The sequence below is a fragment of the Limulus polyphemus genome, unplaced genomic scaffold (assembly GCF_000517525.1).
Source record: "Limulus polyphemus unplaced genomic scaffold, Limulus_polyphemus-2.1.2 Scaffold69, whole genome shotgun sequence".
Classification (NCBI taxonomy): domain Eukaryota; kingdom Metazoa; phylum Arthropoda; class Merostomata; order Xiphosura; family Limulidae; genus Limulus; species Limulus polyphemus.
In genome coordinates this window covers 1,229,727-1,242,588 of record NW_013665679.1, presented here as the reverse complement: position 1 = coordinate 1,242,588, position 12,862 = coordinate 1,229,727, and the positions used below count along the sequence as shown (strand labels likewise).

Below are 12,862 nucleotides of genomic sequence, written 5' to 3'. Positions count from 1 at the left end.
CTGTAAATACAGAACATTCCCTGGGAGGTGCCCCTCACCACGTACAGGAATCCACGTCGAGGGGGATTTAATAATAAAAGAAAAATAACTACCAATTTAGCATTTTAACAAAGCTCTCTTCTTTCATAAGGTTCCTTTCAAAATCTTTTAAAGAACCACTATAATTCTTCACTCTTATATTTTTGTATATAAATAAAGACAACTCAAGTGTGGTATTTGGAGCTAAGAAACATTCGGAATTCTTTTTAGCTTAATGATAACCATTATATACACTTGCTTTAGTTTTTTTCATTGCAAACCTTTTCCTCGTCTATTTTACAAAAGGAATTGCATGCTTTTACTAACTAGACATTTTTCATTTATAAGTTTTATTTCTCTTTTCATACATTTATAAAAAAAAACGTTTTCAGTTGAAATGTAAACAACTTATACAAATACACTCCTTTTTGGCTAGCCACCATGATCAAATTAATAAAAACATTTCAAGTTTCATTAACATTCTTTCCACTCAACTTAGCCATCTAATTTTTCTCTCTTAAAATATCTGTCAGTTTTTGAAAGTCTACTTTTTTAAAGTCAAGAACATAATTCTTATTAGAAATAAGTTTGTTTCAATAAAAACATCAAAGGAGATATGTTTTGTATCAGCAAAAGTTGCTTGACAACAACTGTTATCTTGAGAAATGGATTAAGTTGGTGAAGTGTAAGTTGGTCAAATATTTAGCAAGGTAATGCATTTGGGTTTTCATAATTTGTATCACATGTGTAATACAGATGGGAACCCATTCAAAGTAAGGATCTTGACAAAGTGGCAGATACATCACTCAAACCATCAAAGCAGCTTTACTGCTAGCAGCTGAAGTATATGTGATAGAATTTCAAGATGTAATCATATATATATATACATACCTATTACAAGTCAAAAAAGCTAATTATCTTATTTATTCAACTCACTAGTTAGGTCTCACTTAGAATATTGTGTAAGATTTAGTTTCTTTATCTAAGAAAAAAAAATTCATTTATTTGAAATGATTCAGCTACAAGGATGATTCTGGAGATGGAAAGGTTATATTATAGGGATAGTTTAAGATCTCTTATTTTCTCTTGAGGAAAGAAGGGTAAGATGTGACCTCATTGAAGTTTACATAATTATCTGAGGCAGACCAATAGGATAAAATCCTATATTTTCATTGTGTTATATTTTGAGGACTGCTGGATGTCAAACAAGTTCAAGATTTCGAAGACAGGCTAAGTTCCAGTTAAGAAATATTCGTTTTTCAAACAGGGTGATTAGCTTGAGGAGTGAGTTTCTATTGGCACAGTGAAAGTCAACACTTTACAAGAGTTCGTGATAGGAGTGAACTATTTCTTGAGAAATAAAGGGTGGGTTAAACTTTGCGTTTTTTATTTGTGGGTGTGAGGACAAAGTAGCCCCTTATTTCCTGTATTTTATGTTAAAAGCAATTTCAGGTTTATTCTGTGCAGTATATAATAGATTTAAGCTTACTTACATTACTGCATATGTTTGAGAAAGCAAAGTTTTTAAATAGTAAAAAATTTAAGCATACTTTTAAATATGAATTATATGCAAATACAGCTAAGAATAACCTCCAGGCCTCAGTCTTTTTTAAAAATCTGTTTCAATGTGAAAAATCAAATAAAGTTTAAATGGTCATATACAGCATATAAAGTACATGCTAATACTTATAATCTTTTTATGCAAAACCAAGATCTATATTACAAGACACATCTGAAGCACTGTTAAACTCAGTCCATGATACACACCAATATGTTGAGTGAATTAATAAACACATCAACAGAAATTAACCCTTCTGAGATAATTAAGAAAGTTTATAGTAAATGGACTTTAAAATTTAAAGGCCAGTCTCAGTAAACAGAAAATAGCACAAGGTATATCGAAAGTATATTGAGATATGATGTTTATGCTTTATTTCTAACATCTTCTAAACTACCTTTAATCAACTCTACTCTTATGACTTTCTGTACTTAGTAGATTATTTGACCTTCTCAAGTTTTTGTAATTCATATCTAAAATATGATAGTTCAAGAAAACCATGAAAACGTTTGTTGCCATGTGCGACACTGATGGGTTACAACCAACTTTTAGTCAAGGACCATGTGACACACAAATGGGTCACAGACAATTATGTTTCAAAGCCAAATTTCTCTTGTGGCAAATGAGTTTGGGACACTGTGACTGCTCCTTGGTACTTCTTCAATATTTATTTTATTTATACTTAATGGCAGCGAACATGCTACTTTATTAAGGAAATTGTAAGCAAATTTACATTTTAAACCATAGATGATTTTAACATAAGCCTAATAGTAATACTTGTTACAAAAGATCATTCAGTAATAGTTGAATAAGCAAACTAGGTCTAAGAAGCAATATTATTATAACAGTATTTCCTATGACAAGCCACAAATGGTTTTACTTTAAAAATGTGCATTTTATTTTGATTCATAGTAATTACCTTATACCCAAAATTTTATGATGTGATTTCATCTCTATGATTAAAAATTTTGAAAACTGTAATAAATCGTTTTTGTGAAGTTACAATAAAGTTACTAGAACAACATTGGTGAATGACTCTCAACATTAGGCAGTAGTCTAACTTTACATTTACTGTCAACACATTAATTAAACTTGATCTTGTGACTAAACACACTGAGTGGTGTTGTTAAGTTCATGTGAACTTGAAGATTAGTACATATTTATTAAGTAAATGAAATTCTAGTTCATAGTAATACAAAGTTTCATCTGGCTGTGATGTCATAACGAGATAACAAAATATTGCTATCACTTCTGCACAGTGAGATGCTTCATTATTTTTTGATATTTTTGCATATAAATGAACATTAGTTAGTTGTATTACAAATTTCAAAACACAGTAAACTTACCCTTGGATCTAGTTTTTCTACAGATGACTGGTAAGTAGCTCCATCGTATCCTCCAATTACATATAAACAACCATCTGCAATAAGTCATTTGTAAAATGATGTGATTATTGAATTAAAAACATAATCAATGCATTTACCATATCTGTTATTGCTTCTACATATTTCTCTTTTTTTATTAACCACTCAGCCATCTGAAAGAAGTGTTAAAACACAGGAACCGAAATACTGTCTATGTCATGTTGAATAACTATTTGTTTTTACAGAAAATATTACTACAGTTATTAGAAATTGAATTATCAGAATTTGATTTATGTTTCCAGATTCATTTATTTGTTGGAAAAAGCATTTGTGCAACCAACTGTATATGAAAGAAGCTAAATCTATGTCCATATATACTTTAATTTAAAATGCAAACCTTCAAACTCAGAAGCTGAAGCTGAAATAATTTTCCTATCATGATAACATAGCCATGGCACCATATCCATATGCAAATTTATAATACTGTTTGTTGTAAGCTATATTTAAGATAATTTAAATAAACCTGCCAATGAGAGAATTACTCTAGAGACCTTAGCTAAACTTGCAGAAGATTTGGAAAGTTTTGCCAAATTATTTTACCCAGATTCTTATCATGAAATGATGAATTCTTTTGCAAGTGACCAATTTAAAGAACTTTAAAAATCCTCCCAAAGGATAGCAGAAAGAGGGAATTGTTATAGATGCAGAAAACCTGACTATTACAGCCAAGACTACAAAGAATCATCAGCTGTTAAGTCACAAATTAAACATTACCCTATATAAGGATGAGTCTGAGTGCATTCAGATCAAAGGACTACCCAACATTGATAAAAATACGAATTATTTGCACTTATAGGGTAAAGTTCAGCTGAAAATACCAGTCCACAGGTACTATGTCGATAAAAATAGTACAATTATAAATATGAGAATCAGTGATGCAGTGAAATGAGTAAGTTAGTTCAGTGTCAGTAGTGAGAGTTATCAGTTCTATTCAGTTACTTGGTCACTTATTGAGGAAATTTCGTAAGTAAATTTATTTGTGAGTTAAGCATAAATTTGTGATGAAGTCTTGGTTGAAGTATATATATATATATATATTTAACTTAGGCATAAAACTTGTGTCAAAGTGAACCTATCCTGTACCATTAGTTACAGAATTTAGTAATTAAGCTTTAAAAAATATATTGTTGTCATTACATGGACTTGCTAATAAGTATTGTTACGTCCCTGTGTTCGTTTGTTAATTTTCCGTAGAAATTCTTTCCGAGAAACTTCAGCGATACAAACCCTTTCTTAAATAAAACTAGTTTATTCTTTCTCAACACAACTTTGCAATACACTCATGCTATAATTCACAACAATTTACACACTTTACTTACGGCTTGACTCGATTATCTGTCTCTATCTCCCTGTCTGCTATTCAGTTATCTATGCCGTCACTTTATTTGCCGGCTTATATACTATAAAAGCGCGAGTCTAGCAAACGCTCGAGCTTTCAGGAACGTTCGAGATAATCATTACGTGTTACCAGGATCACGTGACTTCCGCTGTCTTAACAGTATCATTAAGATAACAATTACAATTTTGGGCTCTATCTTAGTAGCTATGAATTTTATCTATGACTAATTTGAATTCTCGACTTTCTTTAGTTTAACATTACCACAAGTAAATAATCTACAAAGCATAATAACTAGAAGTGTTATTATATGATGAAAGTATTTTGTAATCCTTTCTAGTTATAGAAATATATTTCAACCATAAGTGCTGATTTTTGACTCTTTTGGTTGGTGCTCATGATTGAAAGTGCAAAGCAATATTTCTGATTAAACAGGTTAGAATCGCTCAGAGCTGCTGACTGTGGGGTTTCTGGGACTTACAAATTTCAAATAGTTTATGTAAAATGTTTTTTCGGCCGAGGTTTATTTTTAATTAATTCTTGCATATTGCTTTGTTTTTAGAACAAAGTCACATTGGGCTATCTGCTGTGGCCAGCATGAGGAACCCAATGTTGGATTATAGCATTTTAAGTCTGTAAACTTACTACGGGGGACACTTCTTGTATATAGAACATGCATAGACACTAATGCCTACTTTAAACAACAACAACGAAAAAAGTTTTGGCACTAAAAATATTTGTTATATTTTGGAGAATAAAGTTTACTAAGTTTTATGGTGGCTTTATAAGGTGTTGTAAATGGCAGTATTACTAATCATAGAGTTGGTAGGCTCTATATGTATGGATGGCCAAGATACTCAATAGGCATAATACAAATATGCATGTTAAACATAAAATAATGACAGAGAGTTTTAATTTAAAAGATGATTGCCACACACTTTCATTTGTTTCTCTACCCAACAAGCCCAAAAAACATGGCAAGAAAGCATCATTAAGATACCAAATCAGAAAGTGGCCAACCCACCATCTTTCTTCTTCTTCTTTTAGTCGAGATAACTCTGCAACTACGTTATCACTAATGTCAGTTTAAACCTAAATCCACTCTATGTATTCCTGGGTAGTACATGATGTCATCGCTTAGTCATAATAGCTAGTAGTAATTAAAAGAAAATCACAGTTCTAGCGTAAATGACGTTATAATTACCTCTTGACGTTGGCTTTTTCACAGAAATCTAATGTTCCTTTAAAAAACTAAAGTACAGGGTGAAACAGGAATTACCAACCGATTATAGATGAATATGGGGTTTCTGGGACTTACAAATTTCAAAGAGTTTATGTAAAATGTTTTTTCGGCCGAGGTTTATATTTAATTACTTCTTGCATATAGATGTATAGTGGCGATTTTTAATGTGAAACGACCACATGCTGTATTTTAGTAACAGAGTAGAGAAGAATAATTCGTCTCGTTAATTGTGTTCTAAAATAACTGAACCAGCCTGTGTGGACTTGACGAAAAAGAGACAATTACTTAAAGCTCTGGATACAACTGTAGTAACCAGCACCTACTTTCAGTCAGGGGGAAAATATCACAAAACAAGTAATAAAAACATTTTGTAAATGTAAAACAATGCAGGGATGGCAGTGCTAAAAAGAATGCAAACAAAAATATAGGAATGATACAGCTATACATAATCATCCATGCATGACTTTCAAAATTAATGCTAAAAATTGTAAAATGCATACTTGAATTAAATATTACTGCAGTGGGAAGTTATTTAGTCCTGATTTTTGGTATGCAGTCTGTTAGATATACATGACTATTTCAGTTTAAGTCTAATGTCAGCATTATGGTTAAGATAGTTTATATAGTGTGGTGTCATATTTAATTATATTTAGAAGGTATATTTCATGGGCAGTTTGTTTATGTAACTGTTTCCGAATCATGTGAGATTATTGAGTCATGTTGCTAGAAATTTCTGAGTTTCTCATTGGTTTAATTGAATATTATTGCATCAGAATACGTACTATTGCATGGAATGTTCTAGACTTATGTCGAGTATAAATATGCATCGAAAATAATATATTTCTAATTCTGGACTGTGTGATCATGAATTTAGCGATATAGAATGTATAGATGTATAGTGACGATATTTAATGTGAAACGATCACAGGCTGTATTTTAGCAACAGAGTAGAGAAGAATAATTCGTCTTGTCAATTGTGTTCTAAAATAACTGAACCAGCCTGTGTGGACTTGACGAAAAAAAGACAATTACTTAAAGCTCTGGATACAACTGTGGTAACCATCAGTGTAACGAACATTTGTATATATGTTTGAACTGTTTTTAATATATTATTTTAAAAACAACACAGCTGTTTATGGCCAACAAGTTATAGACACCTAATGTAAATAATCCGGCCTTACAAAACCTGACAGCATCTACAGTGATAAATGGCAATAGAAGAAGATTTAAACAATGATGGCAAAGAGGTCTATATACATATATCTATAGAGGTCAGAATCACACTATATAACCATGTTAATTGACTTTGACAAATGGATAGAGAAGGTGAGCAACTTGGCCTCAAAGATGGTGACCTACGAGGGTTTGTTAAACAGCAACAAACCTAGAGAGAGAAGAGCACCAACAAAAGAGAGAGGAGGAGAGGCAGAGAAGTAAGAAAATGACTGAAAGAAGAATGTAACGTGAAACACAAGCCCAAAAGAGAAAGAAGAAAAGGAGAAAGAGGAGAGACTGGAAATAGAGAGAATAAGAGCATAAACTGAGATGGACAAGCTCATCCACAGAAAGACACAGGACCCAAGAGTGACAATGGGGTCAGGGCCATCTGACCCAAGCTGCCCAAATGTGATAAACAGAAAGATGGCATGGATGCTTTCCTGGAGAGGTATGAAAGATTTGCCCAAAATCAGAACTGGGACAAAGGTGACTGAGTGGTCTGTCTCAGCCCCCTTGTCACAGGAAAAGGCCTGCAAGTATATGACAGTCAGGAGATGCCATGGACTACAACAAGTTAAAAGTGACCTTGCTGAAGCACTATGAGCTTATCAAGGAAGGATCTTACTGGAAGTTTAGATAAGTCAAAGTTGCTTCACTGATATGTCACTGTTCCCAAAGAAGAGAGCACCGAAAAACGTAGACAAAATGACCAAGCTGTCAGTACAGTATATGGAAGCCCATGGAGAGAGCATAACTGGCAAATCCAAGAATAACCAGTCAAAGTCGAAACCAGGGGTGGCTGACCAGAAGCAGAATACCACCAAAGGTGACAATAAATCAACAGACAAAAGGGAGAAGAGATGCTATGATTGTCATAAAATGGGCACCTTGAAATTGAGTGCAATTCTACCACAAATGAGTAGCAGCAGAGATCTCAACATAAACTATGGGTGCTGCTGGCAGAAGAAACAAAATGAAGACAACTTGTAAGATTCACCACAATAAGGAAGTGCTATCACCATGATTAAAGAATGCATGATTGATGGCCAGCTGTAGTTAGCAAAGGAAAACAGTGCCAGTGGTGATCAGAGCATGTGACAAACTTTGAGAGATGCCAATGAACCACAACATGCCAGTAGGTGAAGGCTATGTCTGGGATAAAAAAGTGGAAGTCCTACACGACACTGGATGCAGCAGTGAGAACCAGTTTACTATCTGATGGCCAGATGACAGGCAAGCGACCTCTATGTATGCTGATTTATGAGACAATGAGAAAGTTTCCCATAGCAAGAATGAAGGTGGACAATCCATACTACATGGAAGACCTTGAGGCCCTGTTTATGAAGTCACTCATCTACTACTTGGTGACTGGCAATATACCAGGCAGTAGAAGTTTGGAGGAATCAGACAGAAATAAGACTGATGAGGCATCTGTAGTCACGACTAATGCTTAAGAGAGGAAAAGCAAGCAAAACATCAGTCACCCACTAGTTTCGAAGGGTGACATCCCAAATGTACATTTATAGGAACTGAAGGAAGCACAGAAGAAAGACCCTTCAATGCAGAAAATTGGGGGTAGTGCCCAAGAGACATTCGACCACAAGACTAAGGGGAAAGTGACCTACGGAATAGAGGACCAGGAGGGAGTGCTGTGCTGGACCTAGCAAGGTGGTTCTACTGGGGAAGTTAAACAGATCACAGTACCAACAGAATAACTGATTCACGTGATGAAGTTGGAGTGCTGTGCTGGACCTAGCAAGGTGGTTCTACTGGGGAAGTTAAACAGATCACAGTACCAACAGAATAACTGATTCACGTGATGAAGTTGGCTTGTAATTCAGTTGTTGGAAAACACCTAGGAGTGAAGAAGTTGTCAGATTTATATCATCAGCAACTTCTATTAGTCCGGGGGTCATTGGAGATGTGACTAGGTTCTGCAGGGAAGGTGGCCAAGATGCCTCTCATAGAAGAGCCATTCAGCAGAATAGCTGTGAATTTGATCAGACCATTAACATCTGCATCTGACAAAGGCAACTGGTACATGCTGATAGTAGTTGACTATGAAACACGTTGCCTAGAAGCCATAGCACTGCCAAAGATAAAGATGGAGAGAGTAAAAGGAACTCCCTGGAAGTGTTCTGCAGAGTAGGCTTTCCAAAAGAAGTCTTAAGGGACAGAGGGACCCAGTCTACGATGCAAGAGGTGTATAGACTCAACAGTACTAGCCAGCCCTTTCCCACTCCGTACAAGCCCAGTTGTGATGGACTTTGTGAGAGAGTCAACAGAGTCTTAAAGAGCATGCTGAAGAAGATATACCAGGAGAGACAACGTGACAGGGAAAGTTAATTGCATGCAGTATTATTTGCTTACTGAGAAGTTTCACAAGCGAGTACATGACTTTCACCTTTCAAGTTACTGTACAGAAGAACAGTATGAGGCCTGATGCAGATATTGGAAGAACTGTGTATGAGAGAAGATTAGTCAGAGGTAAGGAACACACACAGTTCATGTTAGACATCAGAAACTGACTGGAGGAGACTTGTCAACTAGCATGAGAGAGTATGTGCAGCTCAAGACAGTCAGGAGCACTTCTGTGACCAGACAGTCAAAGATTGACATTTCAAGGTCGGACTTAAGGTCTTAATTCTGCTACCCATAGACAACAACAAATTCACCCTGCAGTGGAAAGGACCTTTTGAAGTGCAGGAAGCAGTCAACAGAATGGACTCAAATGTGAAAATGGACAGAAAGACCAAGATCTACCCCACCAATTTGTTGGATCAGTACGTAAATTGGGGCACAGATGGACCTACTAGACCTAAGACCACAGGGTGAAAATGAAACATACAAAGATGGCAATGTCAATGAAGAAGTGACTGGCAAGCAGAAGGAAAAACTACAAAATATACTGTGTCAGTACACAGATTCTTCATAGATAAATCAGGGAAGACAGACCTTATGCAACACAAGATCAAAATCATCATCAGGGATCCATTCAAGGCAAAGCCCTACAAGATGGCCTGTGCAATGAGAAACCTGATCAAGCAAGAAGACTAAGTAATGTTAGAAGCTGGAATCATTGAGCCTTCAGATTCAGCCTACTGTTCACCAGTGGTAATCATGAAAAAGAGGGATGACTCAATCCACTTCTGCTTAGATTTCCAGAAGCTGAACCTTGTGGGGAACTTTGACTCCAAACCTATGGGTAACCCAGAAGCTATCATGATGAAACTAAATGGGATCCAAGTTCTTTACCAATATCGACCTCAGTAAAGGTTATTGGCAGATTCTGATGGAGATAGAATCTAAAGAGAAGACAGCTTTTGTGATACCAGATGTATTTTGCATAATTTTAATGCTGGTTTCATATAAATCTTTCACAAGTGGAGCAACGAGGGATACTAATATCCCTGAACATCCCAGTTGAGGAAAGTTTCTTTCCTTTTAAAACTAGGCACCTGTCACAAATAAAAAACAAAAAACAGTAATACTTCCAGAACTGAAAGCTATCTTAGGACTCTTTTTACTTAGCTGGTGTTTATAAAAAACAACATGAACCTGTATGTGTGTTGTGATATCAAGAGCCTTTTGTTATTCCAATTTTCCTAGCTACATTGTCAATACAGTGATTTGAAAGAATCCTAACTTAAATATAATTTGTTTCAAAAGACACAAACTGACCATAAAACCGAAGATAAGTTCACTGCTATTAGGAAGTTATGGGAAGCCTTTTTTTCAAACAGTATAAATTCCCACAATGTGTCAGAATATGTGACAGTTGATGAATAATTACTTCCATTCAGAGGACGTTACCCTTTTAACCAGTACCTCCCTTCCAAACATGAGGAGTATGAAATGAAAATGTTTCTCCTAATGATTCCAAAAAGAAGTATATTTTCAATGGTGAGCATAATGCACCTCCTGAAAATAAATCATCTAGCAATGTAGTGAAGAGGCTTGCTGAATCATTACTCAGTTCAAGTGTAAATATTACACTGATAATGTCTTCAGCAATTTTCAACTCGCTGAAGAACTATATCTGAAGAGTCATATACTTGGGAAGTGTAAGGAAAAATGTAAGGGGATTTCCAAAGCAAATAAAAGTAAGCTGTTCTTTCCAGCATGTTTTGATTTGATAATAGCACTATGATTGCTTAATTTGTCCCAAAGAAAAGCTAAACATCTTACTGATGTTGGCTGTCCATAACAATGACAGTTTTGATACTGAGAAGAAGTCAGAAGTAATTCTATTTTACCACCACACAAAGGGTGCAGTGGATACTGTTGATCAACTGTGTCACATTTATTCAGTCTAATGATGTACAAGACATTGACTATTTGTTTATTTTATGAATGTACTCAACCTAACCGGGATAAATTCTTTAGTAACCTTACATGGAATGATAAAAGTTACACAGATAAAGATTATTTCTTTATGAACTAGGAATGGAATTGGTACAGCCCTGGCTCAAGCAAAAGGAAAAAACGTAATCGGACTTCAGAAACCTATTTTGGACACTTTAAAAAGTTGTGGCATAGAAGTATGATGAAGAGCACAATGAGTGGACATTAAAGAACACTGCTGCTACTACTACTTCCAAAAGAGTTGTCAGTGCATGGTGTTGACTGGCAAATTAGGGAAGGCTAGCGCAGATAGCCCTCGTGTAGCTTTGCGTGAAATTAGAAACAAACAAAGAGTATGATTCATACCACCACCAAAATATTCCATAATAATACAAGGAACATAATGTTTCCATTATTGGCATCAAGCGTCTACCCAGGGGTGGTGTCCTAGTTCAAGGACAGGAACACGCTGACCTCAACTGACTACTTCAGACGTGGTCTGCGGATGCATTCAAACAGGTCAAATGACAATACATCCAGGAGCCTGGTCACAACCCAGATCCTTTGTGATCTGGGGCGTGCACTACTCCATTGACACAAAAAGATTGATACTAAGCTAATGTGTTAAATAAATAATCATAACCCTAATACCATTATAACAGGAGATCTAAATAGTAAGCACTTAATATTTAATTGCAAATCTACAAATACAAATGGCAGAATATTATATAAGTATCTAATAAACACCGACACAGTATTATTAAATGGTTCTACTCCCACACATATATCATACTCACATGACATCAGTGATATTCTGGATCTATGCCTGTGTTCGTTTAATTTGAGTCGTAAATTTTCATATAGGACATGATATTGATAGTTAAACACCGACACAATATTATTAAATGGTTCTACTCCCACTCATATATCATACTCACATGACATTAGAGTGATATTCTGGATCTATGCCTGTGTTCGTTTAAATTGAGTCGTAAATTTTCACATAGGACATGATATTGATAGTGCGCATCTACCTGTCTGGTGTATCTTCAATCTCAACCCCCATACAAATAAATCAATAGCAACCGAAAAATTGAACTATAAGGAAGCTAACTGGATAGACTACCATTCAATCCTTGACAATATTCTACCGAAAGAAAAAGTATACTACGCCGCGGACGCATCCGAAATAGATGCTTATTACCATACAATCACGGAGTGTCTAAAAACAGTGGCAAAACAAACTATACCCAAGCGGAAACAACCAATAACAACACAAACATGGCAACCTCACACACAAATTATAGAAATGATAAAAGACAGAAGGAAACTACGCAGACAATTCATACAAACCCGAGATCCAGCACTTAAAACACAAATAAACACACTAGGAAAAATAAAAGAAATGAAGTCCGACAATTAAAACAAGACAGCTGGAATAATTTCTGCTCACAACTAAATGATAAAACTGATTCAAAACAGTTTTGGAACCACATCAAACGATTCACCAATACAGGAAACCCTAACAGTAACTACCCACTTTTAGAAACACAAAATAAGATACACAAACACTGAAAAGGGCAAAGTATTAGGTCGTCAAGAAATTAATGTCGCTATTTTTAGATGAAAAAACCCGAAAACAATATATATGAAAACAAAACATTTATTAAATGAAATAGTCTCTATTCTTATCGATGATGCTTTTACATCTTACCATCAGG

The 12,862-nt window shown here is 35.1% G+C and overlaps 1 protein-coding gene across 1 annotated transcript in view; it reads right to left on the bottom strand.

Moving 5' to 3' along the window:
• LOC106465608 (kelch-like protein 17) overlaps nucleotides 1-12,862 on the bottom strand; it is a 64,510-nt gene that overhangs the window by 9,713 nt on the left and 41,935 nt on the right. Inside the window, exon 9 of the mRNA XM_013925845.2 lies at nucleotides 2,923-2,996. Coding sequence (XP_013781299.2) covers nucleotides 2,923-2,996 — 74 coding nt within the window. The remainder of the gene's footprint in view (nucleotides 1-2,922; nucleotides 2,997-12,862) is intronic.